This window comes from Prionailurus bengalensis, chromosome B1, assembly GCF_016509475.1.
Source record: "Prionailurus bengalensis isolate Pbe53 chromosome B1, Fcat_Pben_1.1_paternal_pri, whole genome shotgun sequence".
Lineage (NCBI taxonomy): Eukaryota > Metazoa > Chordata > Mammalia > Carnivora > Felidae > Prionailurus > Prionailurus bengalensis.
Genome location: NC_057344.1, coordinates 120,865,770 through 120,893,607, shown reverse-complemented (window position 1 = coordinate 120,893,607; position 27,838 = coordinate 120,865,770). Strand labels below are relative to the sequence as shown.

The window sequence follows — 27,838 nt, the reverse complement described above, 5'->3', positions numbered from 1 at the left end:
TATTTCTTTTTCTTCATTACTCAATTTTACATGATTTTCCTTTGAAATAATGTATTGGCTATAAGGATCCTTCTTTCTCAATACATGTTTTCCCCTTTAGCTTGGTTGATTTTCTACTAAATGATGGTTTTAGCCAACTGATGTTTATTGAGTTTCTACTATGTGGCCAGTCTTTGGTAGTCACCTGAAGTTGAGGTAGGAACAGAGATTATCAGTTTCTACTATCAAGAGCTCACTATCTAATGAAAGAGAGAGGAAAATAAATAATATGTAAATAATATGATCCATGTGACACTTTCTAATGATATACAGTACATCCCAAGAGCTATGCTTATGGGGAAGTTGGGAAAAGTCTTCCACTGGGAGTAACCATTGATAAAAGAGTTGAAAATTAATTAGGAGGAAAAACAGGACTAGGTACAACAGGCAAAAAGGAAAGAGCATACCTGAAAGAATGAAAGATTATGGTTATATTCAGGAACTGGGGAGAAGATTCAAATGGCTGCAAGGGAGTAGAGCATTGTCACAGATGGAGCAAACAAAGTGGGTCGTGACGCTTTTCTTAGCTCTTAACAGAATCAAGTCAGCTGATGAGGCCCACTTGCTAGACTTCTTGTGTGTGAAGCTGGGGATGGGAACGATGTATGTGAATCAGCAAAGAGTGTTTTCTCTTTCGTGCAAAGTAGAACCCTGTGGCCAAGAGTGCAGTGTTTGGAGTCAAAGTTTTGACCCCAGGTCTGTGACCTGTGACCTTTAAAAACTCAATTCTTCGTCAGTAAAATCAGAAAATAATAGTATGCATCTCTTAGGATAATTGTGAGGATAAAAGGAAATTATGTATATAAATCTCTACCTAGGATATTTCAGACTTAGTCCGAACTCAACATGTTACCTCTTATTTTTACCTCAACCCAAAAAGACTTCTTTTTAGGGCTTATCTGTCAACAAGGCAAGCCTTCCCTCAAAAAGAAACTTTTAGACCTAACTGCAAACATTTATTTCTCATTTTAATATATCTCACTGAATAAATGAGGGAAAAAGTAAAACCTATTTTTGCATCAAAGGTGGGTAGATTCAATTTCTATGATTTTTATTCAAGGTGAGGAAAAGTCATGCTTGTATATAATATTTCTGAGAAAGTGAAAGTATTACTGAAAGTATCATTGTTTTTATATGAAAGCAGGCAATATCAAGGTCATTTTGTCTATTCACAAGAAAACATGAAACTAAAAGGTATAACACATCCTAAAATTATTTACCTATAGCATTAGAATTTTTTTACTTAATTTGTAAGTTAAAATAAAATCCTCAGATACAGAGTCTCTGCTGCTTTATGGAAATAGTCTTAGCTATATCAGGTTAAGATGTCAATTGCTATTTAAAATATGTTAAATGCTGGGAGACATTTTTAAAAAACAGCAAGGAAAGTTTGCTAACATAGTTCAAGCCCGGCTCTTAGATAATTGTAAAGAATTTGAAGATACTTCAAAGAAAAAAAATCAGAAATGTTTCTTTCTCCTTCAAATCCAATTTAGATGGAGAAGAATCGTCATTACCTGTTGATAATGATTCCACATGTTTGGCATTATAAAAAGAGTCATTTTCTCTGGCAGCAAGAGTCAATCCAACAACACCTAAACTGCTCCTGGGAATTCTTTGTAAAATAAAACATTCTTGTGAGATAATTCAGTGAGCATCAAGACTGGTAAACACACACTCACACATGAACTGCCATTTCTATGTAAATTAGCGATCCTAATTGGAACATCAATTTAATGTCAAATGGAGTACACTCTTATGCTATCGCAAGAATTAATGCTTAGACATTTTCACTGGAGTTTTGGACCATATGTTGTTTTTAACAGCTCTGAAAATTTGTGTCTTTGATTCTATCAGATCATCCCTGTGATAAATTGCCATATGTATGATTTCACTGTGGGTGGAGAGACGGTAGAGTATAGTGATTAGGGGTCTCTGAAGTCTGACTAGCTACTTTCCTCTTTGTCTTCAGCGGTAACTAGCAATGTGGCCTTAGAAGACTTAATTCACTGCCCAGACCCTTATTTTCCTCATTTAAAACAGCAACGCCTACTCCATCTCCTTAAAGTACCTTTAGGCTTCCTGGCTTTAATTCACTCACCAGCATTTCTCAACATCTGCTGCTCTCAGCTTTTGACTCAGGTATTGTTTGCCTCCATCCACATTAGATTTCAAGGCTGGGAAGGAAGGCTTACCTCAGTATCCTGCACAACACCTGGCACATAGTTAGGGCTTCATAAATATTTGTTCAAAGAACAAATGAATTTATAAAATGAGGATGATACTTTCACCTGTCGGAGACTCTGGGTCTGGAGTTCTCTCCTGTCCGGCAGAGAGCAGATGCAGGATTGAAATGCGAGAGAGGCTAATGTCCTGGAAGAGGCAACAGCCCAGAGTAAGGGTCCTTGCTCCATTTTTATTAAGATCAGAAGGCTTACAAGTGTGATGGGCATGCACAAAGAGATAATGAAACCGTGAACATTAACTCATGGGCATGGGGGGAAGGGGGTTTTGAAGATATGCGGTGTTAGGGATTTGGGTCAATACAAAACAAACTTCTGGTGCTGGGCAGAAGGTTGTTTACAGCAGACATGAGGGTCACCTCTGTTTACCTGAACTGGCCTGGGGGACCAGAAGGACTGTGCATACTACCTCAGGGTCAACAAGGCACCTTTCTTTTGCTAATTAGCTCCCCTCTGGGCAACTTCATCCTGCTATGTCCAAAGACCTATTTTCCTGTTTTTTTTTTTTTTTTTTTTGTCCTTCCTTCCACTGAAAGCGCCTTTCTGCTATTGTAGTAAATTGGGGGTGGGGGTGGGGGGCGCTTCCATCCTGAATACCTAATCTTGTTTACCGAATCTTGGATGTTTATCATCCTGAGATTTCCTATTCCTCTACCTTTGTCCTATACCAGGGGCCTTTGCCCCCTTTACCTAGTCTTATTTACCTAGTCTTGTTTACCCAGATTTGGGTGTATGCATCCTATGGCTTTCCTATTGTTTATGCCTTTGTTAACCCATCAGTGCAAGCTCAGGAAATTCCTAAGCTTATTCCCCACAATCACCTACTTCAAGGAGTTGGTAGTAAGTGTGTTAATATATGGGGTGCCTGGGTGGCTCAGTTGGTTGAGCATCTGACTTTGGCTCAGGTCATGATCTAACAGATTGTGGGTTCGAGCCCCGCGTTGGCACAGAACCCTGAGCCTGCTTTGGATTCTGTATCTCCCTCTCTCTCTGCCCTTCCCCTGTTCATACTCTGTGTGTGTGTCTCTCTCTCAAAAATAAACATTAAAAAAAATTTTTTAAGTGTGTTAATATATGCAAAGCACTGAGAACACTACTTAACACATAGTAAATGTTCAGTAGTTGTTAGGTGTTGTTAATAATCCTGAGGAAGTTCGTTCATAAACATTTAGATCAAATCTCTATTTAAAATTCTCTTCCTTTCAGGCAGTGAATTGATTATAGCTTCCTTTTCATTTGCTAAACACCATCACTGAAATTCCAGCTTTCTGACAGTAATTTATGGCTGACCTTGCTACATTGGGAGAAGAAAAGTCAGGAATTAAATCTACTTGTGAAGGCAATATATTTGCTCACTATTGATACAAGAGAAACTCAAGTCCAGTGGCAAGGGCGTGGAATTTGAAGTGAATGGTGATATTCTTATATATTTTTTCATGCTTCTATTATTTAATTTAATCTAATTATTCATTCATGGATGTTAAAAAAAAAAACAGTTCTCATTACTTAAACTTAGGTAATTCAAACATACAACCTCTTTTTTCTAACTCTTTCCAAGGGCAGAACTCTCTCCAACTTTTAGGCATTGTAGAAGGGTGTGCCTTTCTAGTCTGTCTTGCTAGGATCCTGTTCTTGTCCGTCTGGGAGCTTCTCTCGTTTTCTTTCAGCCGTTGAATCATTCTCCAAGTCTAGCTATTCCATAGGCTGATACCCTTCTCTGCCCAGGCACTGAGGAAATCCGATTAGACACACTTGCCTTGCTCTTGCTTCCCTGCACTTGGCCCTTTCTTTGTAGTCTCCCGAAATCTACCACATTCGAATCTGTACCTGTGTGTAAATACCTGTACCAAAGGCAGTATACCAAAGTTAAAAACATTAGAATTGCCATTAAAGTGGGCGGTTCCCCTAGTTTCAAAAGGAAGACAATTACGTACAGATCCTTCAGAGCGGCTGGCACTTCTCTGCTCTTAATCCACTTCCCCTAGCCTCATCTTCTTCAGGCATTTCCAATTGAAATATATTAACTCATCCATTTTACAAATTACTGTTGAGCATTTGTCATGTGCTCAACAATGAATAAGGTATTTCCTCAGTCTCGTGGAGACTGAAGGAAAGAGTGATAGGAGCATGGTTCCAATGACTAGAATGTTCTCCACTCAGCAGTTTTATATTTAAGGCCCACTCTGAGAAGGCCAGTCTGAATGCTTGATCCTCACAGTGGCCTTTATCTTAACAGCCAACAAGTGGAGCATTAGTGTTCTTAGGAAACAGACACACAGACACACATGGACACACAGTTATTTCTCGCTAGTTAAACTACTTAAAGCTTGAGGAGGAGTAATCTCAAATCATATATAAACACTATGGAAATTTTATTTCCTACACAAGGATCAGAGGATCTTCATCATTTAATTTGTAAAATTTAAGATTTTGCTGTTGAATTTACTACTTATGGCCCTAGTACTTTCTTCCTGAGTTAATTTTATCTAGTTTTCATTTTTTAAAACTCTTTTCGATACAAGGTACTGTATTGTCTTCACATTTTTGAGATGTAATATAAGAGGAATAAAAGATTCTGTTTGGCTGAAAAATTTATGGGTGATGAAAAGTTTCTGATACAGAATTTAAAAATTCTCTGCAAATAGTTTCAAATGGTTGACATAAATTCAGTAACCCAGCATTGAACAGGGATCATAGCTTTATGTGTGTGTTTAAAATAAAATACAATGTACGTGAAAATCTTGATTTCAAATAGCCATTGAAATACAGCCATACCCCTGTTTTACTGTGCTTTGCTTTATTGTGCTTCACAGTTAGTGTGAGGTGTTTTGTTTTGTTTTGTTTTGTTTTTCAAATTGAAGGTTTAGGGCAGCCCTGAATCAAGCAAGCTTATCAGCACCATTTTTCCAACATTTGCTGACTTTGTATCTCAGTGTCACATTTTGGTAATTCTTTCAACATTTCAAACTTTTTCATTATTATTGTATTTATTTTGTTGATCTGTGATCAGTGATCTTTGAAGTTACTGTTGGAATTACTTTGGGGGCACCATGAACCACACCCATATAAAATGATGGACTTCATGGATAAATGTTGTGTGTGTACTGTCTGCTCCACCCACCCGGCCTTCCCCGTCCTCTTCCTCTCCTTGAGCCTCCCCATTCCCTGAGACAAAACCCTATTGAAATTAGGCCAACTAGTAACCCTACAGTGACCTCTAAGTGTTCAAATAAAGGGAAGAGGTACATGTCTGTCACTTAAATTTAAAAGCTATACATAATTAAACTTAGTGAGAAAACCCAGATAGGTTGGTTGAAAGGTAGGCCCCTGGTGCCAGTTAGTGAAGTTGTGTATGCAAAGGAAAAGTTCTTGAAGGAAATTTAAAGTTCTACTCCAGTGAGCACACAAATGATAAGACACTGAGACAGCCTTATTGCTGATATGGAGAAATTTTTAGTATTCTGTGTGGAAGGTCAAACCAGCCATAACATTCCCTTAAGCCAAAACCTAACCTAGAGCAAGGCCTCTTCAATTCTATGAAGGCTGAAAGAGGTGAGGTGGCTGCAGAAGAAAAGTCAGAAGCTAGCAGAGGTTGGTTCATGAGGTTTAAGAAAAGAAGCCATCTCCGTAACATCAAAATGCAAGGTGAAGCAGCAAATGCTGATGTAGAAGCCGCAGCAACTTCTCCAGAAAACGTAGTGAAGATTGTGAATAAAGGTGGCTACACTACACAATTTCAATGTAGATGAAATGACCTTTTATTGTTTTTTTTTAATTTTATGGTTGATTTATTTTGAGAGAGAGAGAATGCACGTATGTGGGATACAGGCAGAGAGAGCGAGAGAGACTTCCAAGCAGGCTCCACACTGACATAGTGCAGAGCCCAATGCAGGGCTCAAACTCAAGAACTGTGAGATCATGACCTGAGCTGAAATCAAGAGTCAGAAGCTCAACCAACTGAGCCACCCAGACACCCGGAAACAACCTTTTATTAAATGAAAATGCCATTTAGGACTTTCATAGCTAGAGAAGAGAAGTCAGTGCCTGGTTTCAAAGCTTCAAAGGACAGGATGACTCTCTTGTTAAGGAGGTAATGTAGTGACTTTAAGTTAAAGCCAATGCTCATTTACCATTCCAAAAAGTCTCTGGTCCTTAAGCATTGTGTGAAATCTACTCTATCTGTACTCTATAAATGGAACAGCAAAGCCTTGATGACAGCACATCTGTCTATACATGGTTTACTGAATATTTTAAGCCCACTGTTGATACCTATGACTCAGAATAAAAGATTCCTTTCAAAATATTACTGCTCACTGATGATGAATTTGGTCACCCAAGATTTCTGATGGAGTTATGCAATGAGATTAATGTTTTCATGCCTGTTAACACGACATCCAATATATAGCCCATAGATCAAGTAGAAATTTTGGCTTTCAAGCCCTCTGATTTAACAAATACATTTCTTAAGGCTGTAGATGGATCTGGGCAAAGTAAATTAAAAACCTTCTGGAAAGGGTTCATCATTCTATATGCCATTAAGAACGTCTGTAAGTCATTGGAATATCACATCAACATTAACAGGAGTTTAGAAGAAGTTGATTCCAACCCTCATGGATGACTTTGAGAAGTTCAAGACTTCAGTGGAGGAAATAACTACAGTTGTGATGCAAACAGCAAGACAAATAGAATTAGAAGTGGAGCCTGAAGGTGTAACTGAATTGCTGCAATCTCATGATAAAACTTGAATGGATGAGGAGTCACTTCTTATGGATGAGCAAAGAAAGTGGTTTCCTTTTTTTTTTTATGTTTTTTTTGTTTTTTTTATTTATTTATTTTTGAGACAGAGAGAGACAGAGCATGAGCAGGGGAGAGGCAGAGAAAGAGAGGGAGACACAGAATCTGAAGCAGGCTCCAGGCTCCGAGCTGTCAGCACAGAGCCCGACGCGGGGCTCGAACCCATGGAGTGTGAGATCATGACCTGAGCCGAAGTCAGACGCTCAACCGACTGAGCCACCCAGGCGCCCCAGAAAGTGGTTTCTTGAGATGGTACCTACTCTTGATGAATATGGCTGTGAAGGTTGTTGAAATGACAACAAAGAATTTAGAATATCACCTATACTTAAGTGATGAACCAGCAGCAGGGTTTAAGAGGATTAAATCCAATTTGGAAAAAGTTTTGTTATGGGTAAAATGTTATCAAACAGCATCACATGCTAGAGGGAAAGCATTTGTGAAAGGAAGAACAAATCGACATGGTAAACTACATTGTTGTGTTATTTTAAGAAATTGCCACAAGGGCACCTGGGTGGCTCAGTCGGTTGAGCATCCAACTCTTGATTTCAACTCAAGTCATGATTCCAGGGTCATGGGATCGGGCCCCATGTTGGGCTCCGCACGGAGCATGAGATTTACTGCTTGAGATTTACTCTCCCTTCCTTTGTACCTCTCTTCCACTCACGCGTGCACTCTCTCTCTCTCTAAAATAAAAAAAAAAGAGAGAGAAAGAAATTGCCACAGTCATACCAGCCTTCAGCAACCCCACCCCTGATCAGTCAGCAGCCATCAACATCAAGGCAAGACCCTCTACCAGCAAAAGATTATGACTCATTGAAAGCACATATAACGGTCAATATTTTTTAGCAATAAAGTATTTTTTTAAATTAAGGTATGTACTTTTGTAAAGACATAATGCTATTACGCACTTTACAGACCACTGTATAGTATAAGTTTTATATGCACTAGTAAACCAAAAATTATTTGACTTGCCTTTTTGCAATATTCGCTTTGCAGTGGTCTGGAACTGAACCCACAGTATCTCCAAGGTATGCCCATATAAAGCATTATTATTATACCTAATAGAATAAATACATACAAGATTGTCTCATTTTACTTTTTTAAAAATACGCATTTGCGTTCTTCAAACGAAGGCTAAAAGAATATGTATCAAAAAGGTAACTGGAGTTGAATCTCTAGGAAATGAAAGTATAGGTGATTTCACTTTCTTCTTTTTGTGTATTCTAAATTACATACAATGAATATTTATTACTTTTGTAAAACATACATAAATTTGATTATGAAAAATAAGATTGCTACTGTCCTCTTATCCAATAAAAATGATTAATAATTTTTTGATGTTCATTTTTATCTGGTGACTAGCAAATTAGTATTTATGGGTTGTTGAAAGTATATTATAAAGAACGAAAAAGAAAATTTTCATAGTGACTTTTATTCCCACCTCTCAGAAATAATCAGTTAAGATAATAGTGATTTTTCTTGTCATGTTACATATATATGTACAAATAGTATATTTGTACAAATGCAAATAGTATATTTGTACATAAATATACACTTACATATATGTATGTATATCTATATATGTGCGTGTGTGTATACATATACATACACTTTTTTTATTCAGGTAACAACAAAAATTGTCTCATGCTATTGCAACTTTATATAGAGCACTGCTCTGACTATATATTCTATGAATCTCTATTCAAATTGTCTATGCTTTTTTCTTTTTTATTGTAAGAAAAGGATAACAAACTGGCAAATTGCTGAATATGTCACGTTTGATCGTGCATTACCATATCCTAGATATTTCAATGGGATATTTCATAAGACAAAAAAAAAAAAACCCAACCATCTCTCTACTCATGAATTATATGTCCCACATATAATTTAACACTTGAAGTTAGAATGATCAGTTCATACACAAAATTTTCTTGTAGCCTAGATTTTGAAAATATAGCAATCAAATAGATTAAAAACTTTACAATGTTATTCCCTAAAGATAATGAATGAAAATCTGATGGTCAGTTTTGTTTGCAGTCTTATTCAACATATCTTGACTTTATTTCATTCTGGACAGTCTACTTAAAGGGATTATCTTAATACATGTTGAAGCTCTTCAGAGAGGATATAATTAGAGTTTGTTTCATTATCTGGCCTTTCAGTTCCTTTATCTCAGTGCTTCATATATCCAGTTGTAGGAGACAATGTTGATAATATAACTAAAAACTAAAACTGCCTTAGCAACTCTCAGAAAACATAAATAATGAAAATGTGTAGGAAAAGAGGCAAGCTTAGTGCTTTCTATGCTATGGTGATTTTCTCTAGCTTTGTTCTGCTCCTGTTTTTAGAGTTTTACTGACTGAAGCAGAGGTACCTTTTAAAAATTTTTTTTTAATTTATTTTTTAATGTTTATTTATTTTTGAGAGAGAGAGACAGAGAAAGAGTGTGAGCAGGGGAGGGGCAGAGAGAGAAAGGGAGACACAGAATCTGAAGCAGGTACCAGGCTCTGAGCTGTCAGCACAGAATCTGATATGGGGCTCAAACTTACAGACCACGAGATCATGACCTGAGCCAAAGTCAGATGCTTAACCGACTGAGCCACCCAAGCGCCCCAAAATATTTCTTATTTAGTGTCCATTATAATGTACAACATACAACAAAGATTGTTTAAGAATGCTACTGACTAGACTAATATGTTGGTGAAAATTACATCTCTTTGTACAGTACATTTGTTTTTTTAATTTCTTGTGGAAATATGTGTTTACTTACCTGAATGGTGGAGAGTACTATAGTCTTGGGTATGATAATTAAAACTCCAGAGAAGCATGCTAGATTCTATACTGTCTTAAGCATACTTAGTAAAATCAGCAGCATTGTGATCATAGAATCATTTACCAAGATTATAAATCTGACAAAAACAATGATGTTCACTTGTTGAAATTTCAGGGAAATGATGCAGTCCTTTCTAATAATAGTTGGATTATATATTGAGAAAGATTGATTTAGAATATTTTGAAAATATAAAACATTGGTTTTATTCATTTTGATACAAGAAATCAGAAAAAAGAGAAGTAAACTAATATTGAATGTCTATTTTAGGCCTGGCACATCATACATATTACTAAATGTATTGAAAATAGTCCAACAAGAAAGGCACTATTTACCCTGTTAAATAATTGAGGACATTGAAGCTCATAGTACATATTACTTTTCCCAAGGTTACATGGAAGGACAAGAGGGTTTTATTTGCAGTAGGTATATTTCTTCTAGATTAATTTCTGTTGTTGTTTCCAAATCATTTGTGATGAAAAGTGAATCTTTGGTTTCTCTATGAATGATTGTTAGATTTGAAGAGTCTTTGGGCATTTAGGAATAACTTTTTTTATTTTTTTCAAATCAGTGTAACAAAAGCAATTCAAACATGATAGAAATAAAAGATTTCACTTTTTGGGGAGCCTGGGTGGCCCAGTCAGTTGGGCGTCCGAGTTCGGCTCAGGTCATGATCTCCCCATTCGCGAGTTTGAGCCCTGCCTCGGGCTCTGTGCTGACAGCTCAGAGCCTGGAACCTGCTTCAGATTCTGTGTCTCCCTCTTTCTCTGCCCCTCCCCTTCTCATGCTCTGTCTCTCTCTGTCTCAAAAATAAATAAAACATTAAAAAAAATTTTTTTAAAAAAAAGATTCCACTTTTTTTTTCAATCCTTAGTTTTGTTGATTATTCGAAAACCTGTCCTCATGCCACATGAGGATTTAATCAATTGACAGATACATAGAAACAAAATTTTAAAAGTCTATGCTAAAGATTTTTCTTTGAAAAAAAAGATATTATTAAAGGGTGTCTGTTTTGAAAGCACATGAGAAGTTTTAAAAATTACGTATATACCAGTTTTTGTGACTTAATTCATAAAGGAAAGTTTATTTTCTAGTGCTTTACTATTTTATGATGTTTTACTATTTACTAAGTCTGCAATGCAATTTTACTAGTTGTTAAAAAAAATACAAAGTTATCTTGCCTTAAGCTATCTGTTATTATTTTTGCCTAATATTAAATTCATTTTGAAAGAGAAGAGTCATTCTTCTAGACAATATCTTTTGGAATTGCTTAGATCACTTTAACATAGAGGTGATTTGTGAAAATCTGTATAGTGTAGTATAGTATTTCACATACTAATTGCAGAGCAGTGTTTTTCTATCCATTTTTATGTCATGACCCATAAGGAAAATAATCTTTTCTATTATTTCATTTACATGTGCAGAGGAGGGGTAGAGGACCATGTGCTCAGAATGTAATCTTGATCAGTTCATTTTATTCATCAATTATTCTTGATAATTTAAATAATTCAATTATTTGAGGAATGTTTATATAGTTCGGTCTATAAAACAAATACATTTTCATTATAGAAAAATACATATTATGTATGAGATATTTTTAGTTAATATTATTATTAATATATATAATAAAATTACCAATAACCCCTCCAGTCATAAATAACTACTCTTGATATTTGTGGAATATGTATATATACATGTAATATATACATATATGTATATTATATTTGTATATGTATATATTACATATGTAATATACATATATTTGTGTGTATATATATGTATATACATATATATATATGCCAGTGTATTCTTATGCATTCAAGAATATATTTTGAATCTGTACCACATAGTTCTGTATATGTATCGTTTCTTTAAAAGACTATTTTTTTAGAGCAGTTTTATGTTCACATCAAAATTGAGAGGGAGATACAGAGATGATATACTGCCTGCACCCCACCCCTGCAACATGCATAGCTACCTTCATTATCAACATCACTCACCAGAATGGTACAGCTTTTACCATTTAAGGATGGACCTACATTGACACATCATAATTACCTGAAATCCATAATTTACTTTAGGATATACTCTTGGTGTTGTATGATCTATGTGTTTGGACAAATGTATAATGACAAGTACCTATCATTATGATAGCATACAAAATATTTTCACTGTCCCAAAAATCTTCTGTGCTCTCCCTATTCATCTCCCCACCCTACCCAAGATTCCTGGCAACCACTTATCTTTTTACTGCCTCTATAGTTTTGCCTTTTCCAGAATGCCATATAGGTGGTATAATACAGTATGTAATCTTTTCAGGCTGACTTCATTCACTGAGTAATATGCATTTAAGTTTCTTCTATGTCCTTTCATTGTTTGATACCTCATTTCATTTTAGCTCTAAATAATATTTCATTGTTTGGATGTACCACAGTTTATCCATTCACCTACTTAAGGACATCTTGGTTGCTCCCAAGTTTTGGCAATTCATATAAATTCATATTATATATATATTCATATAAAGCTGTGCTATATAAATCCATGTTCAGGTTTTTGTGTAAATGATTTGGGTAAATGCCAAACAGCACGATTGATGAATTACATGGTAAGACTATGTTTAATTTTGCCAGAAACCACCAAACTGTTTTCAAAAATGGCTGTACCATTTTGCATTCTCATCAGCAATGTATGAGAGTTCATGTTGCTCCAAATCCTCACTAATATTTGATATTTTTAGTGTTCAGATTTTGGCTGTTCTATTAGATATGTAGTGCTCATTGTATTTTTTTTAATTTCTCATTTACCTGATTACATATGATGCAGAGCATCTTTTCATATGCCCATTTGCTACCCGTATATCTTCTTTGGTGAGGTATTTGTTAAGTTTTTTGGCTTATTTTCTAATGTGTTTGGTCATTTTCTTATTGTTGAGTTTAAGAGTTTTTTTGTATATTTTGCAGAATAGTCCTTTATTATATATGTCTTTTGCAAATATTTTCTCCCAGTGTATGGCTTATCTTATAATTCTCTAGATATTATTGTCTTTTGTAGTTTTTTTTTCCATTTTAATGAAGTCGTGCTTATTAATTACTTATTTCATAGATCATGTCTTTGGTGTTATATCTAAACAGGCACCACCATACTCGAGTTTTATAGTTTTGCATCATAAATTTTGGTCTATAATCCATTCTGAGTTAGTGTTTGTGAAGGGTGTAATGTTTATATGTAGATGCATTTTTTTTGCATGTAGATTTCCAGTTGTTCTAGCACCACTTTTTGAATAGACTGCCTTTGCTCCACTGTATTGCCTTTGCTCCTTAGTCAAAGATCCAAACACCATTTTTATGTAGCTCTATTTCTCAGCTCAGCTCTCTATTCTGAACAGCTCTCTTTTCTGTTCTAATCTTCTGTTTGTATGTTCTTTTGCCAAGACAACACTATCTTTTCTTTTTTTTTTAAATTTTTTTAATGTTTATTTACTTTTGAGAGAGAGACACAGAACGCGAATTGAGGAGGAGCAGAGAGAGAGAGGGAGACACAGAATCCGAAGCAGGCTCCAGGCTTGGGCTGTCAGCATGGAGCCTGACGCAGGGCTCGAACTCATGAACCACAAGATCATGACCTGAGCCGAAGTTGGACACCCCACCAACTGAACCACCCAGGCACCCCAAGACCACACTATCTTGATTGTTGTAAATGTTGAGGTTGTATAGTGTCATTCTTCCAACTTTGCTCTCCTTCCATATTGAGTTGGCTATTCTGGGTCTCTTGCCTCTCCATATAAACTTTACAATCAATCTGTCCATATCTATAAAATAACTTGCTGAGATTCTGATTGGAATTGCATTGAATCTATAGATTAAGTTGAGAAAAACTGACATCTTGACACTACTGAGTCTTCCTATCCATGAACATAGACTATCTCTCCATTTTTTAGTTCTTATTTGATTTTGTTCATCAGAGTTTTGTAGTTTTCATCATATAGCACTTGTATGTATTTTGTTAAATGTATACTTAAGTATTTAATTTTGAGGGGTGCTACTGCAAATGGTATTGATTTTTTTTTCAAATTTCACTTGTTAGCATATAGAAAAGCAATTACTTTTTTGCATATGAGCTATATATCTTGCAACCTTGTATAATCGCTTAGTAGTTTCAGGAATTTGTCGGTGCTTTTGGATTTACAAGGTAGACAATCGTATTTCTCCCAACAAAGACAGTTTATGTCTTCCTTGTAAATCTGTGTTTTGTTTCCTTTTCTTGCCTTAATTGCATTAGCAAGAACTTCCAGTAAAATGATGAAGAGTAATAGTGAGAGGGACCTTCTTGCCTTCTAAATAATCTTAATGGGAAAGCTTGGAGTTTCTCACATTAAACATGATGTTAGCTCTAGGGTTCCTGTAGATAATCCTTATCAAATTGGAAAAGTTTCCCTCTATTGCTGGTTTACTGAGAGTTTTTATTAATGCTTGGCATTAGATTTTGTCAAATACTTTTTCTGCATCTATTGATTTGATCATATGATTGTTTTTACTGTTTAGTCTGTTGATGTGATGGTTGGTTGTTAATTAATTTTTGCACGTTTAACAACTTTGAATAACTGGGATAAATTTCACTTGGTCATGGTGTATAATTCTCTTCATTCTTCATTGGATTCAACTTGCTAATATTTTGTTGAGGATGTTTGTGTCTATGTTCATGAGAGATTGGTCTATGGTTTCTTGTAATATCTTTTCTATAATGTCTTTCAATATTCTTTCTTTCTTGTAATATTTTGGTATTAGGGTAAATCTGGCCTCGTAGAATGAGTTAGGACATAGTACCTCTGCTTTTAACCTCTGAAAGCAGTTGTAGAGAATTGGTATATTTTTTTCCTTAAATGTTTTGTAGAATTCACTAGTTAACCTATCAGGGCCTGGTGGTTTTTTGCTTTGGAAGGTTATTTATTAATTATTGATTCAATTTCTTTAATACAAAGAAGCTATAGACCTATTCCTATTATCTATGTCTTTTTGTGTGAGATTAGGGAGATTATGTCTTTCCAGGAATTAGTCCATTTCATCTATGTTACCAAATTTGTGGACATAGAGTTATTTTAGTATTCTTTTATTATCCTTATAATGTCCATGGGATTTACAGTGCTGTTCCCTCCCCTTATTTTATTTCTCATGTTAGTAATTTGTGTCTTCTCTCTCTCTCTGTCTCTTTTTCTCTCTTTAGTAAGTGTGGCTAGCAGCTTATCAATTTTACCGGTTTTTGCAAAGAACCAACTTATAGTTTCTTAATTTTTTCCTATCAATTTCCTGTTTTCAGTTTCATTGATTTCTACTCTAATTCTGCTCTAATTGGTTCTTTTTATCTGCTTACTTAGTATTCAATTTCATCTTCATTTTTTTAGTTTCTCAAGACAGAAACTTGGATTTGGTCTTAGACCTTTCTTCTCTTCTAATACATGCACTCAATACTGTAAATTTCCCTCTAAGTACTGTTTCCGCTGCATTTCACACATTTTGATAAGTTGTACTTTCATTTTCATTATGATTAAAAATATTTTTGCAATTTCTTTTTTCAAATTTATTCTTTGACCTCTATGTTATTTAGAAGTATGTTTAATCTCCATATATTTGGGGATATTCCAGTTATCTTTCAGTTATTTATTTATAGTTTAATCCTTTGTAGACTGAGAGCAGACATTGTATGCTTTTTTTGTTGTTGTTGTTAAAATGTGTTTTGTGGCCCAAAATGTGGTCTATCTTGGTTCATGTTCCATGTGAGTGTGAGAAAAATATGTATTCCTTTGTTGTTGAATGAATTAATCTATAGATATTAATTATATGCAGTTTGTTGGTGGTATTATTGAGTTCAGTTATACCCTTACTGATTTTCTGCCCGCTGGATCTGTTTCTGAGAGAGATGTATTGAATTTTCTAACCATGAGAGTGGATTCATTTGCAGTTCTGTTAGTTTTTGCCTCACACAGCTTGATGCTCTGTTGTTAGGCATGGGCACATTAAGAATTGTTAAGTATTCTTGGAGAATTGACCCCTTTATCATTACATAATGTCTTTTTTATCCCTGATAACTTTCCTTACTTTTATGTCTGCTCTGTCTGAAATTAATATAGCTACTCCTCTTTTCCTTTGATTAGTATTAGCATGGTATATTTTTCTCTATCCATTTACTATTAAGCATTATATACCTTTATATTTAAAGTGGATTTCTAGTATACAAAATATAGTTATGTCTCATTTTCTGATCTGCTCTGCAATCTCTGTCTTTTTATTGGCGCATGTAGATCATTGACATTCAAAGTGATTACTGATATAGTTGGATTGATGCCATATTCGTTACTGGTATTTTTTTTTTTTTTTGGCCCTTGTTCTTTGTTCCTATTTTTGTCTTCCACTCTTCATCTATCTTTTGTGATTTTAATTAAACATTTTATTTGATTCCATTTCCTCTCTCTTTTTAGTATATCAGTTATTCTTTTTTGTCACTTTTTAAGTGGTTTTCCTAGAGTTTCAATATACATTTACAACTAATTGAAGTCCACTTTCAAATTACACTATACTACTTCACAGATAGTATAATAACCTTATAATAAGAAAATAATCCTAATTCCTCCCTTCCATCCTTTTTATCACTGCTGTCATTTTTATCTGTAATATATATAATATACCTTAAGTTATACACACACACACACACACACACACACACACACAAGCATACATACTCAAATACACCGTTGTTATTATTATTTTGGACAAATTGTTATTTGTTAGATCAATCATCATTAAGAAAAATAAATGTTTTTATTTTACCTTCAGTTATTTCTTCTTTGATTCTTTTCTTTATGCAGATCAGAGATTCTGACCTATATTATTTCCTTCTTTCTAAAAATCTTCTTTTATCTTCTCTTGAAGGTGGCAGCAGTTACTAGCAACGGATTATCCTAATGTTTGGCTATCCCAGAGAGTTTTTATTTCTTTTTCACTTTTAAAGGATAATTTCATAGGGTGCAGAATTTTGTTTTTGTGGTTTATTTCTTTTACACTTTAAAGATTTCACTCTACTCTCTTCTTGCTTACGTAGTTTCTAAGGAGAATTCAAATATTCTTGTTTTTGTTTTTCTACATGTAAGGTTTTTTTTCCTCTAGGTCATTTAGGATTTTTTATTTATCTTTGATTTTCTGCAGTTTAAAATTTTTTTAATGTTTATTTTTACACACACACGTGAGAAAGAGAGAGAGAGAGAGCAGAGTAGGGGCAGAGAGAGAGGGAGACCCAGAATTTGAATATATTCTCCAGGCTCTGAGCTGTCAGCACAGAGCCTGACATCAGAACTGTGAGATCATGACCTGAGCCAACTTCAAACGCTTAACGCACTGAGCCACCCAGGTGCCCTATTTTCTGCAGTTTGAAGGCAGTATCCTTAGGTGTATTTTTATTTGATATCTAACATTAGTTTGGAGAAATTCTCAGTCATTATTCTTTGAAATATTTCTTCTGTTTCTTTTTTTTTCTTCTACTTCTAGTATTCCCATTACATGTATGTTACACTATTGTAGTTGTCTCACAGTCCTTGGATATTCTTTTCAGTTTTTTTGTTTGTTTGTTTTTAGGGTTTTTTTGTTTGTTTGCTTTGATGTATTCTCTAGCTCAGAGATTCTTTCCTCAATCATGTCCAGTCTACTAATAAACCCATCAAAGGCATTCTTCATTTCTGCTACAGTATTTTCAATCTCTAGCATTTCTTTTTGATTCTTTTGTAGGAGTTCCATTACTCTGTTTACATTACCCATCTGTTTTGCATGCTGTCTACTTCATACATTAGAGCCCTTAGCATATTAAATCAGAGCTGTTTTAAATTCCCAGTCCGATAATTCCCACATCCTTGCCCTGTCTGGTTTTGATGCTTACTCTGTCTAATCAAATTTGGTTTTTGGCCTTTTGATATGCCTTGTCATTTTTCTCAATAGATATGATGTACTAGGTAAAAGGAACTGCTATAAATAGGCTTTTGGTAATGTGGTTCTGAGATGTGGGGGAGGGGAAGCTTTCTAGAGTCCTATGCTTAGTTAGGTTTTAGTCATTTAGTGAACCTATAGCTCTGAACCATGAACTTCATGAGACTGCCTTAGTTTCCACCCCTTTTATGTGGGACAACATGGCTACAGAGGGCTGCTGTTGGGTATTTCTCATCCCCAGGTCACTTAGACTCTGAGAATACCCCAGTAGATTAGGCTGTCATTAACCAGTCTGCCCTGAGGACAAACCTTTCTTAGAAGAACAGAGTGCTATGGAGTATTTCAAAATGATTTCTTTTCCCCTCCCCCTGCCAGCAGCAGGAGGGGAATTTTCTCTAATATTTTCCGTGGGAATCTAGTCAAGCTCCTGGAGGTAAATCTCAAAATAATGTGGAGGCCCTCCTTCAGCTGGATTCCTTTGCAGTTTTTAACTCTCAGACTTGTCCACACTGAGCATCAATTACAGTTGTGGTTTTCCTACCCCGGCACTGGTTCCTGGGTGGTTTGCAGTCCTAAGTCTACTCTGTAAGTTGAGACTCCCTGTACTTCCCTGACTGTCTCTCCAATTTGGGGGACAGCAGTTTGTTCTAAGTCCACCCCTTTCTTAAGCATCAAAGAAGACTGGTGATTTTTCAGTCAGTTCAGCTTTTTGTTAGGAGGAGTGTTGATTTCCAAAGCTCCTTACATGTGGAACCTGAAACCAGAAGTCCTATACTTCTTATTTTACTAAAATAAGAACCTACTAAATTGATAATTTCATAACTTGAAACTTTTTCAGTTATATTACGGACCTGTTTCTTATCAGTAAATACTCTGATAGAGTTTTTATTGGCGACAGTATCTTTTTCACAGTGCAGATTTTTATCTAGTCCCTTATTGCTTAAACTGCTTCCAATTTTCTGCAGTATAAACAGTGATTCTGTGAAGGTTCATGGAGATAAATCTTTTTGTATAGTCATGATTATGTCCTCAGGGTAAATAAAATAGCTCTTCTTAACCTAATACCACAGGGGAATTAGCAGAAAACATCTAGATGCTGCTGTGCTAGAATAATTTACACCCCCTTCTTCTAAAGTGTGTTAAATAAAATGGTTTCCTTGCTCTTTCATCAATTCACAAAATGATCGAGCCAGTTCAAAACAACCTTTCACTGTTCTGGGATGTGAGTGTGTGAGTGTGTGTGTGTGTGTGTGTGTGCACGCGCGTGTGTGAGAAAGAGAGACAGAGAGAGACACAGACAGAGACAGAAAGAAAATGAAACCGTTTATGAAATTGTTAAAGAAATAAAGGCTATTTTTATAGCCTTAGTACTAAGAAAAATCTGGAAATCCCAGATTTTTTTTGGTTTTATTCTGCAACTTTCATAAGACAGAACAACACCAGAAAAACCACTCTCTTTCTTAGATGTGGCATGCGGATGTTCCTCTCTAGAGGGCATGTCTTTTTGTTATTCTGTTTCACTGACAGAATTACCTATGTGAAACTGGCAACTTCACTTTTTTGGGGGTAAAATAACCAAATTCTAGCTACTTCCATCTATACTGCCTTTGACTCTTCTTCCTTTTTATCCTGTCAGTGTCCTTTAGCCACAAACCACTAGGAACACACCTGCACTTGAACTATTTGGACTTTTTGTTAGTTGCAATGAAGAGAAGGCACACCATGGAGAACCATGGGCCATCTCAATATGACTATTAGAAAAGACTTACTGTAGGATTTAGGTTTGTTAAGTGATTTGAGGAAGGTTTCAAGAAAGCAGGGTTTTGCTGTAGTTTGCTTGCTGTCAAAAAGCAATTGTAATGTTATGATTTGGTATATTAGTGATCTTTTTCCAAAATAAGGTGACCAACTGTCCCAGTATGCTTGAGACTGAAGGGGTTCTTAGGATACAACATGTCAGTGCCCAAACCAGGAAAATTCCCAGGAAAACTGAGAGGAGTAGGTTACCCTAACTAGAGGGCAAGAGAAAAAGAGACAAAGGCTGAAATTGGTAAAGAAGTGATAGCTAGTGACAGGAGCTAGGATTTGGGATGTTTGGTCTTTCTTTGTGATTTAGGCAGTGCTCATGTTTTCGCTTGGATTCAGAGACTACAAAGTGTTCTCACCCCCGACTTGACCCACCATGGAGGCAGAGTGGCCATGTCTGATTTCTGTGAAATTGTTGATTTCACTAGGACACTGGGCCAGCTCCCAGCCAACACCAAGGTTTTTACACAGTCTTGGGGCGGTTTCTAGCTATCAGGGGCTAGTTTCTTTTTTTCCCCAATTATCTTCTTTGTGGATTTAGGAATACTTTTGGGGTTGACTTAAGAGCTTACAGATGTGATCTAGTTGTTAGAGACTCAGTTTCAGCCACATTGGTCTGTACTCTAATGAGAGGCATTTGGGCTTTGAAATATTGAGTAATAAAAAAAATTATCCTTCACTCTTAACACAACGTGTTTTTCTTCAATAGAAAAACATGTTTTAATGACTAAGACCAAATGCTAAATTACTAAATGTTAAAAAAAAAATCAAATATCCTTTCCCCTTAAGATTGAAACTCACATTAACATATTTCACTGTTCTAGTAATGCTGCCATAAAGAAAGCCAGTTTTTTGGTATAGAACACACTTTTCACAGAACATATCAACATTTGGATGAATACTGATATTTCACTCTTAAACCAGTGTTGTGCAGAAATACTAGTTTATAAAGTGACATTTCCCAATTTTGCTTTTTTGTTTTTAAAATTAGAAATCTTTTTCACTCTTATGTGGATCCTGAGAAGCTTAACAGGAACCCATGGGGGAGGGGAAGAAAAAAAAGAGGTTAGAGTGGGAGAGAGCCAAAGCATAAGAGACTCTAAAAAACTGAGAACGAACTGAGGGTTGATGGGGGGGTGGGGGTCTGGGTGATGTGTATTGAGGAGGGCACCTTTTGGGATGAGCACTGGGTGTTGTATGGAAACCAATTTGACAATAAATTTCATATATTAAAAAAAATTAGAAATCTTTTTGAAGTACAAATAATTGTTCTCATTTAAAATAAAATAAATTTCCTTACAGTCATTGAAAAGAGATAGTTCCATCTTTTTCAGGTGTGTTAATTTAATGTTAAGAAAAAATATTACATGGTGGTTGGATTTTTTTTTCGGGGGGAACCTTAAACTAGTAGGTGAACATATGTAGTTGGTTTAGATTAGTCACTAAAGTTATAATAATACCAGTTAAATTGTGAAGTGTTATTTTAATTATTAACATTGGTTCAGTTATTTTCAACTCAGTTCTGTTGTCCCATATATTAATCCAATTGATTGTTTAACAATTAGTCTTTAAAACAATGGATGGAATAATATGACCTTAACTATATTATAATTGTGATGTAGTTCACATTCATGTACTTTTCTCCAGGTTCTGATGACTACCTTGAGGTCAATATTCCAACAGACCTAAAAGTGGATCATTCTGGGGAAATAAGTAAGAGACAGGAAATTGAAGAATTATCAAAAGCTTCAAGAGATACCATACCACAGGCAATTGTGCTTCCTGCTGAAATTCCATGTGAGGTCAGTAAGAAACTTTGTTATTTAAGTGGCTCTCTTGTTTTCATAACAGAATGTGGGCTCTAAGATGGTTGGATACTTTGTTCATGGCTGTGTCCTCAGAATCCAAAACACTCTCTGGCCATTAGTAGGTATTTGGTAAATATTTGTTGAGTAGTTAAATATTAGAGAATATATGAAAGCTTCATTTTATCAAATGTTATTTGGCACATTGCAAAAAGATATATAATTGCTATATATATAAAGCTACTTAAGAATTTTTTATTTCATTTTAACCAGACCAAGAATTTTATTCCCATAAGTAAAAACATATTCTTGAATAGAATTTGAAAACACTTATTTTCTAATATCACCAGTTTTTCAATTATTAAACATATATTAAAGGCCTGCATTATTAAGTGGAAATATCGTAAGAGTTGGAAGAGTTGGTCCTTTCAGGAACAGAAGTATAATGGAGCAAGGAATGTAGTGTGGGCTTCTGAGAAGGTGACTATATGAATACATGCCTTCCTGCTAAGTCTTCATTGAAATGGACTACTAAAATAAGCACACTGGTAGAGCTTGGCCTGAATCTGTGTCTCCATAATCTCCAGACAGTGACCCTCAATGTCTGTGTTGTCCTTCAGTGGGACAAGCCAAAGACACTCCTGAGCCTTAGGAGTTGCATGAAAGGATCCTTCTGGTAGAAGCCAGTGGATGTATGCCACTCAATGACAGGGGTTGCGATTGTCTGTCTGCTAGGAGTGTCTTTAGGAAGAGAACCCCCAATCTTGCTGGTATTAGCAGTCTTGGGGGAAGCCGAATTTTCTGTGCAGTTGGGCAAAGTCTAATCCCTTCACCCCTAGACCTGTTACTTAAGCAGAAGAATCATTGTTTTAAGCGATTATGCTGTTCATTCCAGAGAAACAACAACTTCTTTGACACTACCTTAGAGACTCCAGGAACTGAATCATTCACGTTTGAGGGAACCAACACATGTAGCCAGGCAAAGAAAAATTACAACTCGCTTAAAGGACTCAGGAACTTGAGGGAGGACAGGCTGAACAATCAGAACCTGTGGCTCTGAGTGAGTCAGAAACAGTGGAAGAGACAGAAGTAAATATAAAAAACTGTAATAAACAGAAATGAGAATTATTCTCAAGGAGGTAAAATCAACACAAAAAAGAAAAAAAAAACCCTCTGGAACTAAACATTGCTCACTGCGAATTATGCAGTGTGTCTTAATAGCTGCTTTGAAAAATACATACAACAGTAAATTTGTTTTAATTTTTTTAATGTTTGTTTATTTTTGAGAGAGAGAAAGACAGAGTGTGAGGGGGGGAGGAGCAGAGACAGGGAGACACAGAATCTGAAACAGGCTTCAGGCTCTGAGCTGTCAGCACAGGGCCTGATGCAGGGCTCCAACTCCCAAACCGCGAGATCATGATCTGAGTTGAGGTCGGACACTTAACCGACACCCAGGTGCCCCAAGTAAATTTTGAGTAATATGAAACCGTCCCCATTATTAAATTTGCAGAGAAATTGAAATCTAAAAATTAAACGCCACTGCCCTCCAGGCTGCAATAGCTCAGGTAGATGGTCGGGTAGAATCAGGGTACTTTCAAAAGCAGGATCATGAGCTGTCTTTTATTGACATGGATACAATTCTTTCAGACTTTCTGAAGTTAAATTATTTCAAAGCTCACTTAGGTACCCCACATTTTAAGGAATCTTAAGAATTGAAAGGTCATACGAGATTACTTTAGCACCAGCCCCACACACTAAAGAATTCAAAATAAACTAATTCCCAGACGAAAAACAGTTGTCCCAGCCAAAATCTTGTGCTCTCGGAACCTAGATCTTAGTACAATCTGAGTCCATGTAACAATGGCCAAGTACCAAAGGAAAGATCATTTGTATCCAAATGACTGAAAATCATGTTTCAGATTTGCCAGGGTAACTTTCAGTCAATGCTGGTTGTCTGAAAGCACAACCTGTGAACTTACTCATTTCTGAGACATCTTCCAGTCGGTGGGTGAGTGGAGACACCTGAATATATGGCCTCCTCCCTAAGTGATACTTGAGACTTTGCCACCATCTTACAAAAGTTAGGGGGTGCCTGCGTGGCTCACTTGATTGAGCATCCGACTTCGGTTGGCTCAGGTCATGATTTCCCAGATCGTGAGTTCGAGCCCCACACTGGGCCCACTGCTGTCAACGCACAACCTGCTTTGGATCCTCTGTCACGCTCTCTCTCTGCCCCTCCCCACTTGTATGCTCTCTCTCTCCCTCTCAGAAATAAAATAAACATTACAAAAGCTAGAAATTTACAGTGCTAAATTGCCAGTCACCAGGTCTTTTGGGAAACATGCCTCTTTCATACCCAGCACCTTTGAAATCTACAAAGTGCCCTCTGGTTTTGTGTTTCCAGTATGCCAGCGCTGAGTTGAGTAATGCTATGTAGTGACATAATCTTCATTCTCTTTGACTAAGCCGGGGGGGGGGGGGGGGGGGGGAGGGTAGGGGGTAAGGTCCCTCCTGCTGCTGCTTCTTGCTGTAAAATTAATTGGGTCTGTGGACTTGCCTCGTAGAGGTTCCCTCCCTGTTCCCTCACCTGTGCTGGAGAATCAGCTTTAGTAGATTGTTCAACTGAGGCCGTAGGTAATTTTGCTGCTACTTTTGACCCCAGGAGCATGGGAGTGTTGATCCCTCTGCCTATTCGTCATTCCAAGCATTGTTCCTTTCTATGGATTTTAGATTTCCTAAGCCTTGAAAATCTTGTACCACTCTAAAAACAGCAGAAAATACATTTTCTTCAACATTGTTTTTCATGTGGTAGTGAAGATAGGCTTCCAGTGTTCTGTTTATGTAAGTTATTCCCTGTCTCTTTGAGAAATACCTTGGTATTTAAGGTATTTAAGGTCTTAAAGGTGCAAATCTACTTAATTTGGCTTCTTCTTTTACCTTTTCTAGGATTAGTATTCTGTGCTATATTTTAGTATTTTTATTTATTTATTTATTTTGTTATGAGCCAACGCATTTGTTTTTCTAGCATATTCCTCTTGATTTTATCTTGTGGAGTAATTGATCGTGAGAGATACGATATCCAAGTTCTAAGCCTGTCAGACACATTCATTGTATAAAAGAGGCTTATCCAACTTTATGTCCCCAATGAGAAATCCACCTGGGAGGCATTCTTCCATTGGAATAACATATAAACTAGAACTGGACCTGGCCTATTATTTGTTAGCTTCTCCGCCCTATACCGTGTATTACTACAAAGTCCAAATTTCATTAATTCCTCAGACAAACTCCCTCAGAGCGGTGGTTCTCATCTGGGAATGATTTTGCTCCCCCTGCCTCCAGAAGGGATTTGACAAAGCCTGCAGACAGTTTTGGTTGTCATCCTGGGGGGATTGCTACTGGCATCTAGGGGTGGTCCCCACAACAATGACTTCTCTGGTCCCAAACCGTCAATAGTGCCAACGTTAAATCCTGTCTCCAAGGACAGGAGATACATTTATGGCCCTTACAGTAATAAACTTCCTTCACATCACCTAATAATGGCATCAAGAATTAGTGCTCCCCTTCAGAGGCTTTTCTGCAATCTGCTCAGTTGTTCTGTAATCACTCGTTAGAGCTGCACAATCTGTAAGCGGTGACTCTTGTCCCTCTTTTTTTTTTTAATTTTTTTTTCAACGTTTATTTATTTTTGGGACAGAGAGAGACAGAGCATGAACGGGGGAAGGGCAGAGAGAGAGAGGGAGACACAGAATCGGAAACAGGCTCCAGGCTCTGAGCCATCAGCCCAGAGCCCGACGCGGGGCTCGAACTCACAGACCGCGAGATCGTGACCTGGCTGAAGTCGGACGCTTAACCGACTGCGCCACCCAGGCGCCCCTGTTGTCCCTCTTTTTATGGATTTTACCTGAAGCCTTAAGAGGGAGCCTCTAAATGTTTTCCTCGGTGGGCCCTCTTGGAAAGTACTGTCACTTGCCCTCTGATGCCTCCTGTCTCTTCAGTTACCTCCGCAAGCCTCAGTCATAGGTTCAGCAACGGCTTCGTTATTTCCCCTTCACGAGCACTATCCTAAAAAGCGGTTCGGAATGAGCTTATCTTCTTTATCTTGTTTTATCTGCATAGACAGGCCTTCAATCTGTTTTCCCTTCTTTTTGGTAGAATTTGTCTACTGCAATCTCAGCTTTTCTCCCCCCAGAATCTCTTACTTCTTTGAGTGTAACTAACTGATATTTCTTAATTTTTATGTTATTCTCCCACTGCTGCTTTTCTAATGATAAGACTGAAATTGTTTTAAAACTAGTCCAGTCACTTGTTGATCTCAGGAGCAAATATAATTCTTCAAGTTATAGTGTAACATTGAAAGGTCTTTTAAGTGGCTTTAAATCAACATTTGGATCTATATTAATTTCATTGAAGTGTCTTTGTATCCAAATCCTAGAACGTGGCACATTCCCTCAAAAAGACCTTCATTTTATTTGACCTGTTCCTTGACATACCTCTGTAGCTACCACTGTAATGTGAGTCTCCAAACCCACAGTGCAGACCTGATTATGTAGCCAAAAAATCTAGAGAAATCCTTAGACTATATGGAGAGGTGTGATTCTGAGGGGCCCATGGGAAAGCCACAAGGATCTCAGAGATGACCTCCTATGCATTCATTCCTTGGCCCAAGATAGGGTTTAAAATAATATACAGAAGCTAATGGCACTTCCCACTTAATTTCTCATACCAAATCACACACTAGTTCTTGGTAATCAACCTTAAAGTCTGATCCTGTGACTTCACTGAAAAGTACAGGAAAAGGTGCAAAAGACTATTGTGTGTATCAATGCCGAAAGGCTTATGTTGTAAGGTGCCACCCCTTTTGGTGGTAAGGTTTTACAGTGACCGAAAGAGGTCTTTACCTTTAACCAAGTGGCTCTCAAACTAAGCTGCGGACGGCGGTTACTGGGGGAGGTTTAAAAAAAAATCGTGCCTAAATCCTACCCCCAGAGATTTGGATATAAATGGTCTGGTTTATGGCCTGGACACTGACAGTTTTAAAAGCTGCCCAGGTGATGCTGAAGGTGAGAATTAACAGCCCAATTTGGAACCATTGCCATAACCTAATCCTGGCTGTGCTGTCATGGGTCAGGTAGAGGTCAGCTACAGGAGCCTGCACAGTCCTGGCTTAATGAAACACATGCAACTATGCTCATTAAACTGGTGCCTATGAAAGTAGTCGTGAATATATGAAAAGAACCACTGGTCTGTGTAAAAAAGTCATGGTAAGCTGATATGATGATCCACTAGGGTAAAAATCCTTTGTTGCCTGTGCGTGATATATCATATAAGCCTAAAGACACCAACCCTAGGAGACCCGGAAACTTCACCCTTTATGTGTTCTATTATAGACCAAGTTTTAGCCCCTTTGTTTAGGTCTCAAGGTTTTGTGACCAATGCCACAAAACTAGGCTTTGGAAGGGATCATTATCATAATTCTCTCTGTCCCTGAATGTTCAGCGCCAAACAGGGGATAAACAGATGAGTCAGAAAGATTGAAAGCAAAACAGCAGCTTTATAACTGATAAAGCCAAATTTACGATCCTTTGAGTATTTTCTCCGTTGAATTAAGTGTACCCACATAATTAGATTTTTAGTTAAGATGTCATAATAGTTAAGGACAAGGCTGGACAATGCAGGCCTTCCCTCCTAGAGCAGGCCACTTTCTCCGTGGACAGGCAGCAAACAGCTGAAACTGGGAGTCCTGAGGGATGTAAGGAATGGAGCTGGGTGTGTTCAATTTTAAAATGTCACATTTTAACAGACTTATTCCATCTTCATTTTAAAAATATGTACAGATTGTCTCTTATGTACATAATTTTTGCAAGATGCCACAATGATATGAAAAAATAAAAATACTTTCAGGATATTGAAACTCTAGCCAGGAAGCCAACACACAGACAGGAAGAACTAATGAAGAGCAGGGGGCGTGACTTCGAGAAGGTCGAATGAGGAGTGTGAATGTGAAAGGCTCCATGATTCCCTTAGAAGTTGCTGTGGGCTGCAGTTGTAGGGAGGGTTTATGGAGCTTGTGAAACCCCGAGTCAAGCCTTGTGGGAGAGGAGAGGAGAAGTGGGGAGATGGAGGGAGAGTAGGAACGAAATGGCACGCCAACATTTGGTACAAACAGGCCTGGTGCAAAATGAAAGTGTAGGGGCCCTTGTTCAAATTAGTAAGCGCTTTAAGGCAGTGACAGCAGAACATTAAAGCAAGTGCAGGGCCTTCTAAGTGCATGGCCAGTGCAACAGTCCAGGTCATACACCTGTGAAGCTGGCCTTGGGTACAAATGAGGATGTGAGTCCCTCATTTGGGGTGGTC

At 36.9% G+C, this 27,838-nt stretch overlaps 1 protein-coding gene across 2 annotated transcripts in view; it reads left to right on the top strand.

Moving 5' to 3' along the window:
* BANK1 (B cell scaffold protein with ankyrin repeats 1) overlaps window positions 1-27,838 on the top strand; it is a 308,779-nt gene that overhangs the window by 59,382 nt on the left and 221,559 nt on the right. For both annotated transcript variants that reach the window (XM_043571701.1, XM_043571693.1), the window contains exon 3: window positions 21,327-21,481. In XM_043571701.1, coding sequence (XP_043427636.1) covers window positions 21,327-21,481 — 155 coding nt within the window. The remainder of the gene's footprint in view (window positions 1-21,326; window positions 21,482-27,838) is intronic.